This window comes from Durio zibethinus, chromosome 12 (assembly GCF_047325235.1).
Source record: "Durio zibethinus cultivar Kanyao isolate XHJ-2024 chromosome 12, ASM4732523v1, whole genome shotgun sequence".
Taxonomy (NCBI): Eukaryota; Viridiplantae; Streptophyta; class Magnoliopsida; order Malvales; family Malvaceae; genus Durio; species Durio zibethinus.
Genome location: NC_143173.1, coordinates 420,513 through 434,638, shown reverse-complemented (window position 1 = coordinate 434,638; position 14,126 = coordinate 420,513). Strand labels below are relative to the sequence as shown.

General features: G+C 33.8%; 3 protein-coding genes across 6 annotated transcripts; 2 read left to right on the top strand and 1 right to left on the bottom strand.

Moving 5' to 3' along the window:
* The first annotated feature begins 4,701 nt into the window (after positions 1-4,701).
* On the top strand, positions 4,702-6,174 carry LOC111296634 (uncharacterized). The gene is made up of 2 exons (XM_022891033.2): positions 4,702-4,857; positions 5,571-6,174. Exon 2 carries the CDS (start codon positions 5,573-5,575, stop codon positions 5,915-5,917), a length of 345 nt encoding a protein of 114 aa, XP_022746768.1. The 5' UTR covers positions 4,702-4,857; positions 5,571-5,572; the 3' UTR covers positions 5,918-6,174.
* Positions 6,175-7,176: 1,002 nt separating this feature from the next.
* Positions 7,177-8,956, top strand: LOC111296633 (dormancy-associated protein homolog 3-like). 3 transcript variants are annotated; one of them, XM_089768875.1, is made up of 3 exons: positions 7,177-7,385; positions 7,663-7,805; positions 8,591-8,956. In XM_089768875.1, the coding sequence occupies exons 1-3, from the start codon at positions 7,271-7,273 to the stop codon at positions 8,777-8,779; spliced, it is 447 nt and encodes a 148-aa protein (XP_089625001.1). In that variant the 5' UTR covers positions 7,177-7,270; the 3' UTR covers positions 8,780-8,956. The 3 variants fall into 3 exon arrangements, with proteins under 3 accessions (XP_089625001.1, XP_089625002.1, XP_022746767.2); XM_089768876.1 differs by having other exon boundaries at positions 7,178-7,385; positions 8,647-8,956; XM_022891032.2 differs by having other exon boundaries at positions 7,179-7,385; positions 7,663-7,821; positions 8,647-8,956.
* A 1,382-nt stretch (positions 8,957-10,338) lies between these two features.
* Positions 10,339-13,377, bottom strand: LOC111297006 (serine/threonine-protein phosphatase PP1). 2 transcript variants are annotated; one of them, XM_022891526.2, is made up of 4 exons: positions 12,686-13,372; positions 11,556-12,115; positions 10,791-10,988; positions 10,339-10,673 (listed from the first exon to the last, which is right to left on the bottom strand). In XM_022891526.2, the coding sequence occupies exons 1-4, from the start codon at positions 12,879-12,881 to the stop codon at positions 10,650-10,652; spliced, it is 978 nt and encodes a 325-aa protein (XP_022747261.2). In that variant the 5' UTR covers positions 12,882-13,372; the 3' UTR covers positions 10,339-10,649. The 2 variants fall into 2 exon arrangements, with proteins under 2 accessions (XP_022747261.2, XP_022747260.2); XM_022891525.2 differs by having other exon boundaries at positions 10,339-10,988; positions 12,686-13,377.
* Positions 13,378-14,126: the final 749 nt, after the last annotated feature.

Below are 14,126 nucleotides of genomic sequence, written 5' to 3'. Positions count from 1 at the left end.
AAGATAAAATATAAAAATGTAATTTTATTAGTATTATTATAAATGAATAATAAATAAACAATAAACGAATGAGATTTAAATGAATGATCAACGAACTTGCTCGTGAATATAAATAAATAAATAGATAATTATTCATGTTTAATCCATTTAACAAATAGTGCTCATGATCATTTGTTAAATTTAATAAACGAATACAGACGAATAAAAATCAAACATATTCACAAACGATTCATCAAAAATTCTGTTTGTTTACACCCGAGCTTCAAGTGATTACATCCAACAGTGATCGAACTGGTTATGAACTAAGGTACTTCAACATTGCTGAGAACGAGGATGAGGAAGAAGATTGATATCTGAGAACGACCAATTGTTATGCTAGTTGCTTTGTCACCTTTGTTCCTAGTCATGCCATGATTTGATTTCCATCTGTTTCACTTATTTGTTATAAGCTTTACATTTTGCTAAATCCTTTATTTGAATAGAGAAAACTTATGTGGGGATGTTTAATCATTGCAGCATTGCTCAATAATATGCTTTTCAATTGGTTTCTTTCTCTCTTGGTAAAACATTTATAAGACAGCGAAGAATCTTGGACTTGGTCAGGTGGGGTGAGTGAAGCAAGGAAGTAAATTCCTACCAAAGATAGGGATTCCCCCTATTCTCTCCAAAACGAACACTAAAAACTTCTTTGAAGAAGATAAATAAGAACCCTTTTTTTCTCTCTGCTGTCTTATCTTTAATCGAAAACTTGGGTCCAACACGCAACCCCAACGTGCAATTTCTTAGACTGATCTGCCTGTGTCTGGTTATTGCTGCATCAGGCTTACCTCCATCCAGTCCTTACCATGCCAAAAGCCAAGGTCTCTTCCTCCCTTTTACTACAATTCAATTGCTCAAATGTCAAGTTACCAGCATTCAATATTTGAACTTTTAGAATCTCAGATTAGGCCTGCATTGGATGAACACACATATTTTTACTGAGTGACAAGGTAAATACCCATAAAATCAAATCTCCCTCTTAAAAACAGTGTTTAATCAGTGTTTAACAAAAAAAAAAAAAAGAAACTGAAGAAATTAAGTACTTATTTGAAGCACGTTAAGTATCTTAAATGTATTAATGCTAACAGGATGACAGTGAAGAAAAAAGGACCAATATCTCTCCGATTGTGTCTCTCTAGCAATGCCAAAAGCAACAATCAGACTCGAGTTTGACAGGAGTTAAAGAACGACATGACTTGATTTTTTAACAAAGATTTGAACTCCGAGTTTAGTCTAACAAGTTAACTAATGAGATATCAAGAATTTTCAAGTTCCAATACAGATTTGTGATGGCATGATGAGCAAATCTTGGGTAAAAGAATTGGATTTTGCTCTATTTAACGGCAGAAAATATCCCACAAAGGCACTAAACTGACCCAATTCATACGTAATAGGTAACATATCAACCAACTAATCAAAACCAGTAAGAATAAGATTCACTGGAAGTTGTGTCAAATTCAAGGTCATATGCATATCTATTATTGGGGGATGGATACCATCAATTCTACAGAATATTTTTCAAAATCCCACTTTCATCACATTGCACTTGCATGTAACGTTCAAGAAGAAAGGTTGGGACCCCACAGCTTTGATTCTCATTGATAAGGGCAGTGATGGTTTCTCACCAGAGAGAGTAGTGACAATATATGGCATTGTTAATTAATTGAAGGGGGTGTGTTTTGCATCATTTTCATCTTGAAATTCATTAAGAATGGCATGGGGGTAGGGCCTTTTGGCCTATTTGTTACAAAGCTAACAGGTTCCTGAAAACTTATATTTGGGGAGGTGTCTTTAAAGAATGCCCACTTCTAGACTCAATCTCACTCTTTTTTCACCTTTTTTTCCCCTCTCTTGAAAAAACTTGAATATAAATGCATGAGTTTTTTTGCTTTCTCCACTCATATGATCACTTAAACTTTTGTTCTGTGGGTTTTTTTTTTTTTTTTTTGTCATGTTGGGTGAGTAGCTCTTGTTGGAGAAGCAGGGCACGTGCAAGTTCGATCTGTTTAGCTTATAATCTCGAGTTTTAGATGTCCCAAGTGAACTATGCACGTGCTCCCCTTCTCCACCATGAGTTCCCCACCCTTTCTCACACTCAAATTGGTGATTGCAGTGCAAAAGCTCACTTGTGAAAGTACAGATATGATCAGAAAGGTAAATTATATGGCTCAATTTTATTATCTTTCACTGCCCTTACTTCACCTTAGTTTCTCCCTTCGCTTGCCATGATTAATTCTTCTGGCTTTTGTATTTGTAAGTCTATCTGAAAAATCAAGTTCCCTAATAAAAACACTCTGCCAAGAGGATCCACTATGGCAATACGCATCTAATTTCATCATCAATTTGCGTGGAACTGTAACATGCGGTACTGTTGCAATTATATATGCATGACCATGCCTTATCATGAGATAAGGGGTAACACTTTCTTATATTCACAGTAGCCACTGACCAAACTGCTCAAGTTTAAAGTAGAAAGGTTTTATTTCACACAAAAGAAATTGAGAAATGGAATACATCGGTGTTTGATCTAAGTTGTACAGTAACAAGAAGGAAGAAAAGCCAGCAAGGGTTGGCAGAAGTAGCAAGGGGCGAACGCTGGGTGTGCGGGCGGAGCGGTATTGTGGTGATAGTAACAAATATTAACTTTCAAGGTGGAGAAAGGTTTCACGTGAATTGCACTTGTACATGGAAAAGTTCATCTGACGACGCTTTCGGCTCTAGCTTCGAAAGAGAATCGAATTAAAATTCTTGAATCGGACGCATCGATTGACAGTAATATTAGAAAATCCAAAATTTCAATCTCTCACTATCTTTCATTATTAAATAATTTGTAAATCTAAAAAATTTATAAATAAAAATTTAACAAATTCATAAATTTTAATTGAATTGACGACTTCCTTACCTCGAAGATGAAATAATCTTCCGTAATATTCGATCTAAGTTCTAGGGAAAAACAAAAGGCAAATGCTCATTTGCAGCGGAAATGACTCTGAGTTTTGACCAATCCAACCTGATGCATACAAATTGTACTTTGCGTTTTTGACCTGATGCCTGGATGAGTGTACGGAGCATATTGAAGCTGAAGCAAATAACACAAGCTTAGTAGGAACTGTCCCATTTGTCACTCAAGGACTGCAATTGGGTGTTGGACATTGAAATAGGTAAGGAACAGGAAATGCAGATTGTGCAGATCCTTCAAATGCAAGCAATGGTGTAAAAAACTGACAGTGAAGAATATGAAATGATGAATTTGGACACGCAATGCACAGATTTCTAGGCTGTGAAAACCACTATTACTACAATGATTTTGTCACATATCTAGTTGAAATCTGGTTTTGGTAAACCTGGAAGGGGAATATGGCACCAAAATTCTTAAAACCTTTTAATTCAACTGAGAATTTTCGATACTCTTTTGAAATATATTAAAAAATTAATAATATATATAGTACTAATTTCATATCTAAATAATTTGAAACTCTATTATGATACATATAGATATAATTTTAAATTTATAAAATATTTTTTATAAAATAAACTCATGAGATTTATTGATCAAAGCGGATAATATTTAATAAGTTAAGTATAAATCTTCATAAATAATATCAGAATAATTATCAGTTAGACGACCACTAAGTATTATACCGTTTGAGCTACCTCTAAAATTTTAATTTCTGATATGATTTTATGATTTTTGTGTGTTTTAAGACGAAAATTAAATACTATACCATTAGAATCATCTTTAAAATTTCAACTTTTAATATGATCTTATGATCTCTATGTACTTTATATTGAGTTTATTCAAATTTTGGTGTATATATAAATTGAGACTTAATTTCAAATTTGTGAGATATTTTTTATGTAACAAAATTATGAAATATTTGAGTCAAAATGGATGATACTTTTTAAGTTAAGTGTAGATTTCTATAATATATGATAGCATTATAATTTTTGTTTGTAAAAGTTATATTAATCATCGATATGGAGTGATATGTGGTTGATATTGTTGATTATTTGGTCTTAAAATTGCTTAATACCTAGCTAAAGCTAAAGTTACAATTAAAGTTGCTCAAATAAGTTATGAGTTTTTTTTTTTTATTATTAATGAAAGAAATAAATAAAAAATAATCATACAAATTAAATGAATGGATATTGCTTAAAAATATATTCTATTAATATTTGAACATTTACTTCAATAATTGGTATAAAATATTGAATTCAAATTTGTTTGTCCTCCAATGCATTTGTAAAGAAAAGCCTTAATTGAAAAAATGTAACATATATCAATACGAATTGTATAGGGTTTCATAATGCAATGAGTAAGCAATTATTGTTTTTTTTTTTTAATAAATTAGGCATTTATTTTGTTATAACGAAACAATCCTTTTTTCTTTATTATAAAATATTATTACGAACAAATTATTAAAAAAAGTCAATATTTGATATATTATTCGTTTAAATTTTTAATTTCATAAATTATGTTAAGATATTAATAAATATTTTATTTTTATTTTTAATTATTTTTTAAATATATTTTATGATATATATATAATATTTTTAATTCCATTTATAAAATTTTAAAAAATATATTTGATATTTAAAAAAAATAAAAAAATAAAAAGTTGAATATTGTAATAACAAAGATGGACTTTCCTTCTCTTAGACAGCGTTATGAATGTGGGCCTCACCAAGCCCAACATTTCGGTTCAAAACTCACTTTTCCCCTTATGTGTTCAAAACGCTTGACACGACACTAGCAAACAAGTATCGTTCCTCTATGCTTCTGATTCGAACCCGAAAACAGCACCATCGTCAATTCAGGTCAGCTTTATATAATCACGAATCTATGTTTCTGGGTATAGGCAATTATTTGTTTCATTTTCTGGTTAAGTTCCGATTATTGTTAGATTTCATAGAAACATTTATTTTTTGGTCGGATTAGCCTTCTATTAACAGGCATTCGATATGTCATAAAACGTGTTCGATAAAATGCTTGTAAGAGCAACTAATAAGTTGTTGTGTATAAATTTGAGCTGGAGCTCAAATTTGAATACAAATAATTGAGCTTGAAGTCGAGCATGGGAACGAAGCTCATTTTTTTATTTGATAAACAACCGTAATTGAGCGAACTCAAGTAATTTAATTTTTATTTTGTATCGAGTTCGAGTTTGAAATTTAATAATTGATCGAGCTCGACTCAAGTATCAAATAATGAATTTTGAGTTGAGTTCGAACTTTTTGTTGTATTGACTCAGCTCGATTACACCTTAGTTTACACGCTGGAAGGTTTTCCCAATTCATTTCCAAATCTCAGAAGCTTTGCTTTTTGATTTAGTACAAGTTTTTCGCACCAATCTTGCTCTTGCTAATAAGTTTTTCTAAAATCGGATTTCATACAGATGGCCAGTAAGCTTTTCTCTGCAATTTGAGATATTCCTCTTTACAATTTTGATCCCCTACAATCAAATTTCAGTGGCATTTTCTCCATAAAATGATCATTTACATATTTTTTCTTTTTTTTGCTTTGTGGATAGAGATGGTTATCCCTCCACCTGTTAGACCGCCAAGAATTCTGAAATTCCTAAAGCCCTATGTCCTGAAGATGCATTTCACAAACAACTATGTTAGTGCCCAAGTAATCCATTCTCCCACTGCAACTGTGGCATCTTCAGCAAGCTCACAGGAGAAGGCCCTCAGGTCAAGCATAGGATCTACTCGGGACGTGGCAGCTGCCGCCAAGATTGGGAAGATACTCGGGGAACGCTTGCTGCTGAAAGAGATACCCGCTGTTTCTGTTTTCTTAAAGCGAGAACAGAAGTATCATGGTAAGGTGAAGGCTGTCATGGATTCCCTCAGGGAAGCAGGTGTCAAATTGCTTTAAATTTAGAAAATTTTAGAAAAAGCGTTTAGTTTGCTTAACCTGTGCTAGATTCATGGTCGAATACATTCTTCATTTGTCCTTTGAATGCTGTTCTATTTTAGTTGGTTGAGAACGATCACTACTTGCACCAAAACAAACAGCCTAAAATGCAGTTTATATTGTAATGCTTTTATGTTCTTGTCCTAGTATTATTGATATATTTTCCATCGGTAAACTGAACTCTGATGTATTGAATCATCCTTTGTTCTTGGTCTAAAGCAATGTGTTGACGCATTGAAGTAAAGCTAGAAGTTGAGTAAAGGTTTGGGTTTTTGTGGTTAGGTAAAGAATTTGACTTGAAATCTTTTTGGATGAAGACAAGAGGAAGAAATTAAGAGAAATCGACTTGGCAACTTGATTTTAATAATGTGCTTAAGCTGAAGTCATTATTATCAAGCTACTATTGAATTATTCAGGCTTGAAAAAAATTTTAGCTCGACTTGTTTATTTATTATTGAGCTAAATTTAAATTATTCGAATTTAAATATTATAATATTTAGATTTGAGATGTTCATAAATTTAATTTATTTTTTATTTATTAAAAATATATAAATAAATAATAAAAATATAATATTTAATATTAATATCTATAATTTCATAGAGTCAATTACAAATATAAAAAATGAAACTCGATTGATTTAGAATTAAGTTTTCAATTTTGAAATTTCAAGTAAAGTTTAATAGTGTAACAGAGTAGATTGCGCCTTAGTAACCATCATTTCCCCATCAAAATTTCTTAAACAATGCTTTTGGGACGGTGCGCTTCTTTTAAGCAGTCCCACAGCAGCAGATTGGTGTGATAATCACGGAATTTTTAATTAAACATGATTAATAATAAAGCAGATTAATTATCGTCGTCAAGATTCTACTACTTTCTCGTGATAAATACTACATTATATCAAATGGCGGATGAGAGTCTAGTTTGGTCAGCCTCGTAATTTCTTCCAACAGCCTGACCATTTATAATCCAACTGGATAAAGTTAAAGGGTATTTTCGATTTTCAGCAATCATAAAACATGACCTTGTCACGTGACAATCCCCGACTCCTGAGATTTCCGAGTTTTTCGAGCCACCTCTCACAACTCATCTTATCGCCAACTACGTGCTCCTCGATCTATTTGCCACGTCATTACGTTTTCGGATCCGAATCAACGGTCCATATTTATTCTAACTTGTTCGACCTTTAACATCCTGTCTTTAAATATCTGCCTTACCCGGTTCAATCAATTCTCTATCCTGGCTATCACGTTTCTTTAACGAAGCGGCATATAAAGGTACGCCGGATTTAGATCTCCTGATTAGCTTACAATCATATGGGGTTACTTGACCAGTTGTGGGACGACACCGTTGCGGGTCCCCGACCCGATAACGGCCTCGGCAAGCTCCGAAAGCACTCCACTTTCACTTTCCGGCCTAACGCCGCCAAGGGTACGCTTAGGCCCTCCTTCTCCCTCCCAAAACGGTAGCTGTTTCACTTCGATGGCGGCGACGCTCTTTAGTCATATATAAAACAACAATGATCTCACTAAAAGCAATCAAAATTGTCACCATAATTAATAGAAAGCGTTAAATCGAAATGGCGAGCAGCTACTAACAAAGAAAAAATTGTTATGCAATGGAAGTTTATTATTTGCGTCAGACGTTTAAGATTTTATTTATTATTTTTCGTAATTATTTGCATTTCGTTTGGCGATCTAATGATCAGAATCTGATGGCGGGAGTGTGAGATCGTACGGTGATAAAACTTCGGAGGAAGCGACGAGAGTGACACGGACTATTATGATCGTAAAACCGCCAGGTTACCAGAGCGGATCGCCTCCGGTTTCGCCAGCCGGGTCAACTCCTCCGGTATCTCCTTTTTCTGGTAATACTTCTATATATTTTATATTTTTTACTCTCTAATTGCCGAATTTGTGCCTGATATATTTCTTAAAATGCCGAATTTGTCCCTGATATATGTCTCAAATCTGAAAATGTCTTCTCCTGGAAAGGTGGAGCGGGTTGTCTAGAAACATCTCCATAAGTGGACTGATGAAGGGTAGTTCTGTCAGCTTAATATTTCTTTTCTATTAGTGATAAGTGGGCTTTAGGGGGGTAGATATGGATAATGATAATGCAATGATAGGTGGATGCAAGTGTGACTTTCGTCTAAGACTTGGAAATTGACAATTCTGTCCTATTTTAGAGAAATATATCTGCCCTATTTAGGTTATATAAGGTTATTGTTGACTTTGTAAAAATAATTCATGGTGTCTTTGACTTTGATGGAGTGGGTCTTTTCTTTGTGGGGTATAATGTCACAACAATCCACGTATATTGATGTTGAAATCATAGCTATAAACACAAGGTTTTATCTTGTGTAGCAAAATATATGTCACAAACTTTGCCATGTTTGTTTGATGTTAGATGTCGTTGTTGTACAATTACTAAAGTTTTGGATGCATTTTTCCTAAATTTAGTGAATTATTGTCCGAATTTGACATTTCGTGTTTTCGTGCATTTTACGTTTTCTCATTAATATACGAACGGTTAAGATTGAATGTGTAGATTGCATAAACAACCCTACCATTCCCATAATTGCATTTAGTTGATTATGATATGTTGTAATGGAATTAGTAGATGGATATGGACAGATGGTAGTAATTATAATACCGAGTAAAGCTGTTATTGTGGATGATATGTTGTTTAGGAGGCAGAGACTTGTACCGGTTTCGGAGAAGATCTACATCGGATGCGTACGAGAAGGCCGGGGAGGTTGGACCAAGGAGCCCTCGTCCTCCCTACGACGTGTGAGATATGAGCTTCTCTCCTATGCTAGCTAGCTTCTATATCTTTGCAGCTTAAGTTTATGTATGTCAGTCTGGTAGGGCTTAAATGGTTCTTTAGGATGGTAATGTACGAATGCGACTTGTATATAGAGCTTGTAATCGTTTCCCTCTGCAGTTTGTTTGTTCTCTCGAGCTTGTCGGAATAAGATTTCAGTGTCGGTTTCTCTTGCTCATGATTTGCGAACTGTTGTGTTTTTTGTTTCTGTGGAGCCAGCAGTATAATGGGGTTTCGGTGTTGGATGGGATAGTGTTTGTTAAAGGTAGAACAGATAGTGGTTGTGATGGCCTTAATCAACAAATGGTGGGGGCTTTTTTCTATCATATCTTGGAATCTGTCGTTTTTCGTTATGTGATTAGGTTTAGAGCTGGCAAGGGTCGGGGTGGGTTTTTCTAGGCTCTCGATTTTATTCGATTTTTTTAATTTAATATTTGAATGTAAATATTAAAATATTATTTTTATATTTGAATTCCACCTAACTTATATATATATATAAAATTATAATTGATTTGATCTAAAATATTATTTAATATAAATATAAATTAAATAAATATAAACATATATAATTAAATAAATAATAAAAAATATTTTATATAAAATCTGATTGAGGTGAGAAGAGTTTGTTTAAAATTTGATTTCGATTTAATTTTGATTTGAAAAAAAAAATTCAACTTAATATGACTTGAAATTTAATTTAAAAAAAAAAACACCTAATAGAATCAAACTCGACAGATTTAGATTGCAGTGCTTGGTAGTGGAAACCGTGGCCGACGTTCTCTTGTTTTAAGGAATCAATACAAAATCTTTGTATTATAGAAGTTTCAAAAGAAGATGGAAGCTGCGATTTAAACACCAGATTCATGGAAGTATGGGCTTAATTACGTAGGAAGATTTGATTTGGAGGTTAATTTTATAAAAGGCCCAAGCATGTTTTTAACTCATTGATGGACCTCATTCAATCTGGTTCCCTTGAAATTGGGCCTCAAACGGGATTGTTCGCTCTGCATGTGGGACAAAACCCATGACTATTCCATGGGTCGAATCTACATAATACTTGGGTAAACGAATACCGGAACACCCAGGACTACCGGACTGTTTGACGTCACATTTATGATTAACGTTGTTTCGGTCCCTATTCGACTGTTCCGGTTGTTTTTAACTCTTGGGAGGTTGGAGCACTGAGGGCTAGACCGATCAAGATTCAAACATGTCGTTTAAGTTGATTGCGGACAAAATTATTTTTTAATAAAGAAATTTATAGAATATGAAGAAAGCTATTTTATGCTTCTATAGATTTGGCTGATACACCTTAAAATACAATATATGAGAGCAATAAGTCTCTTTCTTATCATGCTTAGGGGTCTTTTTATTTCCTTGGAATTGAAATATTCTTTCATTATCAATCATTTTTAATTTAGTAATGATTGCTTTAAATTAGTAATGGATATCATCATTACTACCAGAAAACAATTCTTTCAACAGCATGTTCAGTTTCATGTTGAAAGTCCATTTCTGACATACATATTTATCCTCTAGCCTCTAATTAGCCTATTGATAACCAGAAAATGGTAGTTGATGTACAAATACATTCAATATAAAAGTAGGTTGATCCCGTACTCGCACGCTAATGGTGAGTACCAGATCACATAGCATACAAAAACTTGTCCAAAACAAAAGTCAACAAAAATTTTTGTTACTGCACAGAAGAGAAAAGAGGTAGTTGATGTACAGATTTTTTGATAATTTTCTTACAATTAAATAACCGGCAAGCATCGACCTCACGGTAGGTTTTCTTGTAAAGTCCATTTATAAGCATGCCGAATTTTCTATATGAGTCAACTACTTCTTAAAAACCCTTACAGCGCGTCAAATCTTTCCAATCTTTGGAGGCTGTTGAGAACAGAAACACAACAGATTTAACCATGCATAGGCAAGACTGAATGTTTTCTGAAGTTAGTTGTTCACTATTAAAACCAGGATATAATACTTTTGCTTGAGTGTACATACCTTTTTCAGTGTCACTTTGTTAGAATTACTTGGTGATGCTTTATTATCAGCTGGTTTCAATATATCAAAAGAGCACACAAGCGCTTCGTCAACACTCAATAGAGCACCAGCATTGTCAAACTCTCCGCCATAGTTTGGAGCTGAAAATATTGTTACTAATCTCCTATTAGCAAAAAACTCATAGCCATCCTCCACAACCTGCAAATCAAAACATAGAAAAATCTCAATCCATACAAATTGGATGAAATAATTATAATATCCCAATTGGTGATACTTTCAAAGGCTAGTCCAGATGTATGCATTGCGTTGCAAAATGATGAACAGTGGTACCAACAACCACCAATCATAATCGCAAAAAGATAACTGTCACACTAGTTTGCTGGTTTGGGGTGGTTAATGGTTATCAAAATGCATGCTATCATCTCTTTTCCAATTACTATTTTGAAATAATTTGAAATTATACTACCAACCGGATAACTCATACAATTATAAAAATATTCATGACATGCTAGGTAATGCCATTCCTAAGCATTGTTATGTTGATTGCATTTTCATGCAAACAGAGACAAGAGATGCTTTAAAAACAAGATTGGTGTTTTTGAACAATTGTAAGGTCTAAACTAAACTGGTTTGTATCCTAACTTAAACCTATATGATGCTGAATTCAGTAAGTGCGAAAAGGTGATAAAAGCTCCATTACACATGTAAAACTATAATCATACATTCGTAATCACTGTTCATCTTTGCTCAAAGAAACTCGCTTACCTGATGACCTCGGCAAATGAGATCAAGGTCATTCTTATCCAAAAATTCAGCAACTATATCAGCTCCAAAGGTACATGAAATTCCTCGATCACTATCTGCCCAGCCCTCAACCTTTGGATCGGGATCAGACCAAAGTAGATCGCAGAGAAGACCATTATCAGGAACTTCAGTTGGCCTTTGAATTTCCTTTATTTGATCCAAATTTTCCAACTCTGGAGACAACCCTCCATGCATACAAAGTATCTTCTCATCAATGAGTGCAGCTACGGGTAAACAGTTAAAGCAGTCGGTAAATATTTTCCAAAGCCTAACGTTAAATCTCCTTTTACACTCATCATAAAACCCATAAACCCGATTGATCTTTGCATCTTCATGGTTTCCCCTTAAGAGAGAAATTCTGTCAGGATATCTTATTTTATAGGCCAAAAGCAAACATATTGTCTCCAAACTTTGCTTGCCCCTGTCAACATAATCCCCAAGGAACAGGTAGTTTGCAGCAGGAGGATAGCCACCATACTCAAAGAGCCTCAAGAGATCTTGGTATTGTCCATGTATATCACCTGTAAAAGACCCCCAAATCAGAATTATGGGTTAGGTTAAGGGGATAATGGATCTCAAATGCACATTATAACAACATCAACATAAACATTGGAGACAAAATATATATATATACATATATATATATATATATATGCTGCTCAACTGACTTGGAGATAGATTTGTTTCCCAATTACCAAAGAAAATGCAAAATTGTACACAAAAACCGTTTCTTTCAACCAACCTATATGCTTTAATTCAATTATTAACAGGCAGTTTAACACAGAAAGGAAATGAATTGCAGGACTAATCCAAAAACAGGAAAAAAGCCATATCCAAATGAACCTGGCATAGAAATTATCACAAATTTATCTCCCCCAACATAGGAATTCTTCTGCAATTTCCACAAATTATACAATTTAAATGAGAAACCAAAACAATTCCCAAATTTCGCTTCAAAAATTGATGCTATCAAAATCTTACCAAGGAAAACCATCAATACATTAAATACCAACAACCAGAAATACAAAATAACGACCTTGTAATGTCATAATTCAATAGAAAAGAGAGAGGAAAGGAGAGAGAAAGCTGACCACAGATTCTGATGGGAGCATGAATCTGAAGCAGAATAGGCTGTGAGAGGAAGATTTGACGAGCATTAACACAAAGCTGACGGATCTCTCCTTCAGAAAGCTGAACCTGCTTGCCTCCTCTCCCTTCCAACAACCTTCTTATTATATCATCCAATACTCCCTTATCCATCATTCCTTCCATTGTCATCATCATCATTTTCACCTTCAAATTCACCACCAAAAATTCTTTGCAAAATATAGATAATCCAACTCAACTCTGTTCAACCCTTTAATGAGGGAGAGACAAACAACAGACAAGAAACAAAGGGTATAGCTAGAAAGAGAAATGAATAAAAAGACTCAAACTATTCAGATAGAGAGACAGAGAACAAAGGCTATGTTTGAAATGAGAAAAATCAAGCCAAACCTTTTAGATGAAAGAGAACCAACCTCTACAATACGGAAAGAAGTGGATCAAAGAAGACAGAGATATTTAGAGTAATTCATGGATATTGGTTGTTGTCATTTTCTTTATGAATCTTTTCTCTCTCTATATTTATATTTTTATATATTTTTATATATTTTTTGTAAATTTGTAAATTTTCTCTCTCTTAAGTATAAGCTTTTTATCTATGCCAACTGCCAAGAAAAGATTCGACATGACCAACACCAATAGTTTGAAACCTTCAAAGGCAAGGCCTTTGGGATTGCTACATGGCACAAATCTGAGCAGCGCAGGTTAGCAGATGTAAATAAAAGAATACTACTACTAAATAAGGTAAAAGACACACTTGGAAACCTTTTGGAATTATAAAGAAATGAAATTGGGTATTGTATGTGATAATATCAGAGAGGAAACGAATACTTTTAGATGGGGTCATCAGAAATGGAACCCAAATTGGCTGACCAACCTAAAGGAACCCAAATTTGCTGTTGGTAGCCAGCGGAGTTATGTCATGTCAACAGAAATGGAAATGCCTCCAACTAAGCTGTTTTCATAATAATTTTTCATAATTTTAAAGAATTAAATAGATAAGGTGTCAGAAAATTTTTTTTGTTTAGAAAAATAAAATTTTGTTATGAAGCAAGCAAGGTAAGTACGAGTCTTTCTTCGGTTTTCCTAATGATTAATCCTTTTAACAAGTCACAGAGCTATTGAAAATATGTTCTTTGCTGGCCAATTAATAATCATTGAGATAGCTATGTTTTTTGTACTTTGTGGCGATGCATTTCATTTTCTTTTTAACTTTTTTTGAGGGTTAATTGATAAGGGTTCATTGATAAAATGACGTAAAGGCACGCTATCATAGATCATCCAAGGGTTATCCAGACAAAGAAAGAAGGATAAGCATTTCCTTCACTGGTGGATTTGAGCATTTTAATGAAAGCTGATATCATTGGACCTCAGGACATCGGGGGCAATCTGAATCCAGAAAAGCTTATTTGTCTATTCAAGGACAAA

What these genes read in the sequence shown, in the direction of transcription:
- LOC111296634 (XM_022891033.2), top strand. Translation starts at nt 5,573, where the DNA reads ATGGTTATCCCTCCACCTGTTAGACCGCCAAGAATTCTGAAATTCCTA.
- LOC111296633 (XM_089768875.1), top strand. Translation starts at nt 7,271, where the DNA reads ATGGGGTTACTTGACCAGTTGTGGGACGACACCGTTGCGGGTCCCCGA. An exon ending in CCGGCCTAACGCCGCCAAGG is followed by an intron (nt 7,386 to 7,662) that starts GTACGCTTAGGC and finishes TCTAATGATCAG; the next exon opens with AATCTGATGGCGGGAGTGTG. An exon ending in CAGCCGGGTCAACTCCTCCG is followed by an intron (nt 7,806 to 8,590) that starts GTATCTCCTTTT and finishes GGATATGGACAG; the next exon opens with ATGGTAGTAATTATAATACC.
- LOC111297006 (XM_022891525.2), bottom strand. Translation starts at nt 12,881, where the DNA reads ATGATGATGATGACAATGGAAGGAATGATGGATAAGGGAGTATTGGAT. An exon ending in TGCTCCCATCAGAATCTGTG is followed by an intron (nt 12,116 to 12,685) that starts GTCAGCTTTCTC and finishes GGTCTTTTACAG; the next exon opens with GTGATATACATGGACAATAC. An exon ending in TCATTTGCCGAGGTCATCAG is followed by an intron (nt 10,989 to 11,555) that starts GTAAGCGAGTTT and finishes TTTGATTTGCAG; the next exon opens with GTTGTGGAGGATGGCTATGA.